We start from the raw sequence: 8,334 nt of genomic DNA on the forward strand, positions 1-8,334 counted from the left end.
TTTAAGGCCTACCTTCAAACTCAGTGCCTCTTTGCTTGACATCATGAGAAAATCTAAAGAAATCAGCCAAGACCTCAGAAAAAAAGATTGTGGACCTCCACAAGTCTGGTTCATCCTTGGGAGCAATTTCCAAATGTCTGAGGGTACCACGTTAATCTGTACAAACAATAGTACGCAATTATAAACACCATGGGACCACACAGCCATCATACTGCTCAGGAAGGAGACACATTCTGTCTCTTAGAGGTGTTTGGTTCAAAAAGTGTAAATCAATGCCAGAACAACAGCAAAGGATCTTGTGAAGACAAGTATCTATATCCACAGTAAAATGAGTCATATATCAACATAACCTGAAAGGCTTCTCAGCAAGGAAGAAGCCACAGTTTGCAAGTGCACATGGGGACAAATATTTAACTTTTTGGAGAAATGTCCTCTGGTCTGATGAAACAAAAATGTAACTGTGTGGCCATAATGACATCACATCATTATGTTTGGAGGAAAAAGGGTGAGGCTTGCAAGCCCAAAAACACCATACCAACTGTGAAGCATGGGGGTGGCAGCATCATGTTGTGGATGTGCTTTGCTGCAGGAGGGACTGGTGCACTTCACAAAATAGATACCATCATGAGGAAGGAACATTATGGGGATATATTGAAGCAATATCTCAAGACATCAGCCAGGAAGTTAAAGCTCAATCGCAAATGGGTCTTCCAAATGGACAATGACCCCAGCATACCTCCAAAGTAGTGGCAAAATGGCTTAAGGACAACAAAGTCAAGATATTGGAGTGGCGATCACAAAGCCCTGACCTCAATCTGATAGAAACTTTGTGTGCAGAACTGAAAAAATGTGTGCGAGAAAGGAGGGCTACAAACCTGACTCAGTTACAACAGTTCTGTCAGGAGGAATGGGCCAAAATTCCAGCAACTTATTGTGAGAAACTTGTAGAAGGCTTCCCAAAATGTTTGACTCAAGTTAAACAATTTAAAGGCAATGCTACCAAATACTAACAAAGTGTATGTAAACTTCTGACCCACTGGGAATGAGATAAAAGCAATAAAAGCTTAAATAATTCTATCTTCTATTATTCTGACGTTTCATATTGTTAAAATAAAGTAGTGATCCTAATTGACCTGAGGCAGGGAATGTTTTCCACAATTGAATGCCAGGAATTGTGAAAAAAATTGTTTTAGTATATTTGGCTAAGGTGTATGTAAACTTCTGACTTCAATTGTATGCATAGTTCATATATTTGGGAATATATGTAAATCGTCAGATTCCACTATTATTTGTGAAAGTACATGTTACATGTTCAAAATCATACATGAACGTGCAGCCTATAATGTATGAATTACATGTATTTCAATATATCAGATTTAAACAACAGAACATATTTTTGGAGTTGTTGTAATTTAAGATAGGTTTAAATGTCACTTGATGGAAAAAAATGGACAGAGATTAGAGTCTGATGTGCTGTTACATACGCAATAGGCGATGATGGCTCGTTTTCCAAACCAAATGATAGTGATTCGCTCTCAAAAAGGTGAAAACAATAACTTGATGGAAAATATATGTGCAATATAAAAATATAGTAAGGACAAAATGAGCGATCAATGGAATGCAACATTTTTATTATTAACATGTAGCTACGGAGGATGTGTGTGACAGATAATGACTAAACTGACAACAAGTGGGACTGCACAGTAAAACTGTCAGCAGCACCGGAGTCTGGATAATATGCCGTTAATTTAATGACTCTTAAAGGAAATGCGTCTTTAACAGATGAAATATATTAATTCGTTTAATTTAGAACGTCTGGGCGTCTTTATATAGGCTATGTATATATATATAATTAGCTACTTTGAACAAAAATGTACTTATTAATATGAAAAGTGTCAAGAAGGGATACGAAGTGTGAAACAGGAGTCACGTTTAGCCTATACATAGGCCTATATTTTCTTGTTTTACAGGCTCAAAATAGCTACTCGAGATGTGGCACTCAAAATGCAAGATGCTTACAGCCATATAGAGCTGTATCTCAAAATAAACATCGATAAATACACAAAATCGTGCATAAGTATATCAAATATACTGTATGTGTAATAAAGGCTAAATGTTTACGACGTAGAAAATATAATAGGTTATATTTTCCCTATAGCCGTCTAATCCGTGAAGGCAATGTGATCTAATAAAAAGCCTATGAGACGTAATAGACCGACATGGTTTACAGAAATAGGCAAATAAAACAAATGTAGGCTGTAATTAAAATATACAAAATTTATTAAAATGCTTCTCAAAATAATGAATTAATGAACACAAACCATTTTTTATTTTGGGAGGTTAAAGTTTTGAGAGGGGACCTCTTTTTTTATAGCATAATACTCTTGTTTTCGACATTCATTTGCCGCATTTTCTTACATATTATGGGTGCAAAAATGTTTTCAAAACTGAGACCCCCAACAATTTCATGCCCAACGAGGGTTCGTAAAATAATTGTATTGCTATGCATTATTATTATTATTATTATTATTATTATTATTATTATTATTATTATATATTTTTCCTAATTAATTTCTGTCACATAACGATAAGAGGCATGTTGGAAATTATAATGTAGGCTATCAACTGTGAATCGAATATTTTTACTTTTGTATAATATTTGTATAACAGCCATAATATTATATATAATGCATACACGTAAACGGAATCGTTTCAGGAGTTTGTTTGTTTTTTTCCTGAAGCTGATATCATCAATATGTCAATCCATCAGGATACTGGAGACCCCAGAAGAGAGTCGTGTGCTCTTCACGGTCAGCTTGGCTTCATGCTTGATTGAGTCTCTCCTCATCCTAATGGTGCTATTAAACAGACAAAACACGTGTGTGGGGCAAAGATCAACTCCTGGCCAGATAAAAATCTGCAACAGCGTTTAAACTCTGTGATCGGACATTATCCCCAGCTAATCATGGGTCTGTGTAATTAGTAGACAGTCATCTAGCCTGACCTAAACTATCGCGGGACTTCACCACCAATAACATGTTATTATCATCATGTTATTGTCCCTCTGCTTCTCTGTGCATTACGCTTGAGGATGGCCGAACCATTGGGTAATTCAGCTAAAGTTTGTTCAAAATCCAAGAGTCTTGACATTTAGTTCAGTGAGAGCATGTGAAATCCATGTTATGCCTACAAACCATGACCAAATATTCTATGGAGTTTATCCAATTTGTCATTTTGTCAGCACACGTGGAATGATCATGATATATGGAAAGAGTTTTTGAAAACCGTGACTCAGACCGATAAGTGGTGCTGATAAAAAACAACAACTTTTTAGCTGATCCTTCCTATGGTGGCAGTATCTAAAGCATTTCATGAACCTGCAATAAATCACACCAAAACAAGATTCATAGCCGGTTAGGCCCACTGCCTGTATGAATCTAACATTAATTTGACAGTACTATCAGCCTGTGTAACCTGGCCAACTCCCCTATAAGCGCAATGCTCTCCAACAACAGAGATAAGATATCAGCATCAAATTCTTATTTTAATAAATCAGGGACTCAATACTGCTCAAATGACAACAAATACCATGAAAAATAATGTACCTTGCCATTCGGTAAGAGTAAAGCTAGAACCCCTCCTCTCCGACTTTCCTTCTGAGCCATTAGTCTTGGGACGGGAGGACACAAAGCTGATCTAAACAGCACTGTTGATAGCTAACGGATGAGATAATCTCGTCTCTCTTTCCTTTTCTTTTGCCTTCTTTTTAGTCTCTGGCAGGCTTTTGTCTCTGGCGCCGGAGTAGGAGCTCAGAGAGACACCGTTGCGCATCATTGCGCCCTCAAACATGTTTCCTGCGTCCACCTCACAAATAAGTGATCGATTAAGATACAGAATGGGAAAAAGGGAATATAAACCGTATGTTATTTTCTACAATCGCTTTTCCTAACTCTACGGCCTAGATGATGCAAATGGGTAACTTTACTGTTATTTTGGATGGGCCTCCAAATTTGCTTTGGATGACTTCAAAATTAAGTTTATTTTTATTTTTTTAATGAAATAAGCGTTTTTGGTCAGGTTGAAATGTTAAACTAAAATGGAGCAAACATAATGAAAAATAAATGTATGTTTCTTGAAATAACATGTGGTTTAGTTTTAGTTGTAATATTCTTTTCTGATTCGATGTAAATAAATCTGTTTTGCACCGATGGGACAGTCTTACAATTTCACGATTTTTACAGAGACTTGGTTTAATGTTATCTCTACCTACACGTGCATAAAGTGATAAAGAACGCAAAAGTATATATCAAGATTTATTTATCATGATTAGTGGAGTTGAAGCAATTATGTTTTAAGAACCGAAAATGAAATCGGCTTAAGTTTAAATTTTTAATTTGAAACTTTCTTGATTAAGGTAGAATCGCCATCTCTGACGTTTTCCTCACATAGACCTACAAAATTAATGTAGCTTAATTTTTTGGAATTTCATAATTATAGGCCTAATTATAGCTCTGAGGGTATGATTATAACAATAGGGTAAAAGGAGACTTAAACGGAAGTGCAATCAAAATTATGATCAAGTCAATATCAATTATAGGGGTGCAAATTATCATTTCAAGGAATTAGTCCACAACTAAAAAAAATTATATATCCGATGTACCTTTCAAAATACATCCATATTGTTCCAGAAATATAAGACCTATACATATAATTATTTTCCAACCAAAAATAATAGCCAGTCTGAACGCCTGTAGGAAGCATGGTTTTCTTCAAATGTATTTTCTTAACTATTTTAAAAAAAAATAATAATCGATAACTTGAACTAGTTAGAGTCTCGTGCAGTCTATCCATATACACACGCGCACGCGCACACAAACAAAATGTATCTCTCTCTCTCTCTCTCTCTACACACACACACACACACACACACACACACACACACACACACACACACACACACAGGCTGAAAAATTATGTTTAAATCCGCTTGCTGTTTAATTGTCAAAAGTTTGCATCTGCTTTTACTCCAGCTTGACTGTCTAATGGCAAAGAGTGTGTGCAAAGCAGATAACAGCAGTGAAATCTCACAGGCCAAACGACAAATAGAAAACATGTTTACATGTAAAGAAAACACATTTCAGCCCAATCGAGATTAAAGATCAATTTGAACGCAAAATGATTGAACACAAGCTTTAAAGCATGACTGAGTCAGGCCACACTAAGAAGGTCCTTGAGGATGAATGTATCCTTGAGTTATATTAGATATCAAGCCTGTTTGCTTACAAGGTACTTTCATAATTAATCAGGCCAATATAACTGACTTCACTGGTTTGGATTAACGCTATTTAAAAAGTATCGTGTGGTAGGCTATTGGACTCCTTTTTTCCCTGCTGGTATGAAACTGTATATGCGTATTCTTTGTGGGTTGTGGGAAGGATCGTTACATCCCACCCCGGTAATGTGACATCACCGGCCAGAAGAACTGCCTTGTGCTGCCGGACTCCAGGAAAAACACACAACAGTTTCACACCGACGAGTGGCGGTCCTCACCTCTCTTCATGCAAATCAACGAGCCATGAAAAAATGGGAGATTAATCGACACATTTAGGTATGTTTACATACATTTTTTACCTATCAAAACAATTGTTCAACAGGGCTTAGTGCTCGAGGCTGCCAGTTGATTCAGGAATAATATTATAGATGTAATCCAACAGCGCCTGATGATGCTTCCGAGTCCGGTTACATCAACGCCGTTTTCTGTGAAGGATATACTGAAACTGGAGCAGCAATCTCGCCACCTTCAGTCTTTGCATCCAGTGCAACACCACGCGCAACTGCACCCGGAACAGCAGGAGAGATTTCAGGCACCATCATCCTGTTTTCTCGGAGGTGGGGACAGCCCCGGCTTCTCAGACAACGAGGAGAAGATGGCTTTTCTGAACTCGCTCTCCATGCAGGATAGTTTAGTGGAGAGCAGCCTTTCACCTCCGATGTTCGTCCATCCGTCACTGGGACACGTCGACAAACTTGAAGATGAACTTGAGGACCACGAAACGAGTGGGTGATTTGGATTCTAAAACGTTGTATTTGAAACTGAAGAGAACATTAAATTGCACGTGTCTCTGAATTTCAGACAGGGAAAGAAAGAAAGATTAGGCCTGTTATAGGGACAGAAAATTAAAGTAAAAATAAATATGCTATTTATACGTTTCATTAATATAAAATGCTTCTATAAATATGAAATATTACATACTATCATAGTAAAAGACATAAGTGTGGAATTAGCTTTAATGAGCTTGTCTTGACAAATAGAAACACTGGTATTTTAGAAGTGGACATGCACATCTACAATTAGGCCTATCAAATTCTAATGTTCGGGATAGTGCCAAATAATTTCAACTGATTAGAGAGAGAGAGAGAGAGAAAGAGACAGACATCCTCTTGTAGTACACGTTGTTATTGTAGCCTTAAAAAAGAGCGGCTTTAAAATAAAATGTTATTAATGCATTTGAATAAAGGCCTTTATAGATTAGCCGCATGCGATGTGCAGTGATTTTTCCATGTAGGCAAATGCTTAAAATGTTGAAGTGGTAGTAAGCGTTTGTGTCTCTTGTTTGTCTTATCTTTTGTGTTATACAGAAAGCTGCGGTGCGATAATCAGATCCCCGGAGTGTGAGGGTGATATGCACTCGGACTCGGAGCGGGCGCAGCGGCAGAGGACGCGACGGAAGCCGCGGGTTCTCTTCAGCCAGGCGCAGGTCTTCGAGCTGGAGCGGCGCTTCAAGCAGCAGCGCTATTTGTCGGCTCCCGAAAGAGAACATCTGGCTAGCACCCTGAAACTGACATCGACGCAGGTCAAAATTTGGTTTCAAAACCGAAGATACAAATGCAAGCGGCAGCGTCAAGACAAAACGTTGGAAATGGCAGGACACCACCATCCGCCGCCACCCAGGAGAGTGGCAGTGCCGGTGCTGGTCCGGGATGGCAAACCGTGTTTAACGGGATCACAGAGTTACAACGCCACGTACGCAGTGAACCCAGGCCCATACAGTTACAACGGTTATTCGTCCTATAATAATGCCGCCTATACAAACCCTTACAGCTGTACATATCCAAGCCTTCCACCTCTTCCGACAAACACATCCACCAATGCGCTGATGAGCATGAGTCTGAACAACCTCGGAACATATTCCCAACCTCAGACAACACAAGGGACGCCCGTGTCAACGTGTCAAGGGACTTTGCAGGGTATTCGCGCGTGGTAGTGACATTAAAACCCATCCCCCTGTACATAAATGACAGCTTTACCAAATTAGCAGACAGTTACTCGTGATTTATGCCTCTGACTTTTATCACTTGAATGTATAGTCTACCTTTTCAGTATAAGCTTCTGTGAATATCTTCTAGCAACCTTTCCATAAGGGCAGAACGAACATGCATAGCAGATGAAAAAATTAAGATGTAGAATGAAAGCAGACTATTTTACAGCACCGACATCTCACGATTATGCTAAATAACAGTTCGTATATTTCCAACGCAATGCGTGTTAGATCACATTTTTGGAGATGGAGATTTTGGCCCCTGAACATGTATGTGTGTCTTTATGTTGGCATCCTTACTTGGAGACATTTGCTTTCTCAGTCATTGCACTTAGTGACGAACGTTTATTACCAAAGTATGTTATGAAAACGAAATGGTGTGTAATGTTGTGCAAACCTTGCTTGTAAAAATAAAAATATTTTACAATTATATTTACAATTTGAAACATGCATTTAAGAGTCTACAATAAAACATAAATTCTAATATTTCAATAACACTGGATGAAAAACGAAAAAAATTTACCCCATTGGGGAAAAAGGGGGTGTTTTATGATCAACATAGGTTACATTCTATAGTTAACATATTAGGACAGTTCCTTGGTTAATAATCCTTCTTGATAAATATTCGAAAAATTAAAGATATATAAAAAAATATTATTATTTTCTCCTCTTCTTAACAGACTGCAACTATAACTTATAACATGAGCAGTTATTCTGAACTTAAATTTGTTCACACTTATGCAACATTATGATTTTTTTAAGTGTTTTCTTCGTGCATGTCAGCAGTTCTAAAATAAGTGGAAACGGAAAGCCTTCTCTCTAACCCATATTTGAAAAAAATAAAATAGGCGATATTTTAATGTTTATTCATTTATAATTTCATAATCGATCTACGCATTTTTAAAGCAATTGTCTATAAGTCAGTTTAGCACGCTAACAAACAAACAAACCTTACAGAAACATACACAAATCATACATTGGTTTACCCGATGCAAAGTAGCTCCTACAGGCCCGT

General features: G+C 37.7%; 1 protein-coding gene across 1 annotated transcript; it reads left to right on the top strand.

The window, feature by feature from the left end:
• Positions 1-5,493: 5,493 nt before the first annotated feature.
• On the top strand, positions 5,494-7,715 carry LOC127660281 (homeobox protein Nkx-2.3-like). Its single transcript, XM_052150412.1, has 3 exons — positions 5,494-5,608; positions 5,715-6,057; positions 6,640-7,715. Exons 2-3 carry the CDS (start codon positions 5,721-5,723, stop codon positions 7,263-7,265), a joined length of 963 nt encoding a protein of 320 aa, XP_052006372.1. The 5' UTR covers positions 5,494-5,608; positions 5,715-5,720; the 3' UTR covers positions 7,266-7,715.
• The last annotated feature ends 619 nt before the right edge of the window (positions 7,716-8,334 follow it).

Source organism: Xyrauchen texanus, chromosome 20 (assembly GCF_025860055.1).
Source record: "Xyrauchen texanus isolate HMW12.3.18 chromosome 20, RBS_HiC_50CHRs, whole genome shotgun sequence".
Classification (NCBI taxonomy): Eukaryota; Metazoa; Chordata; class Actinopteri; order Cypriniformes; family Catostomidae; genus Xyrauchen; species Xyrauchen texanus.

What these genes read in the sequence shown, in the direction of transcription:
- LOC127660281 (XM_052150412.1), top strand. Translation starts at nt 5,721, where the DNA reads ATGATGCTTCCGAGTCCGGTTACATCAACGCCGTTTTCTGTGAAGGAT. An exon ending in ACTTGAGGACCACGAAACGA is followed by an intron (nt 6,058 to 6,639) that starts GTGGGTGATTTG and finishes TGTGTTATACAG; the next exon opens with AAAGCTGCGGTGCGATAATC.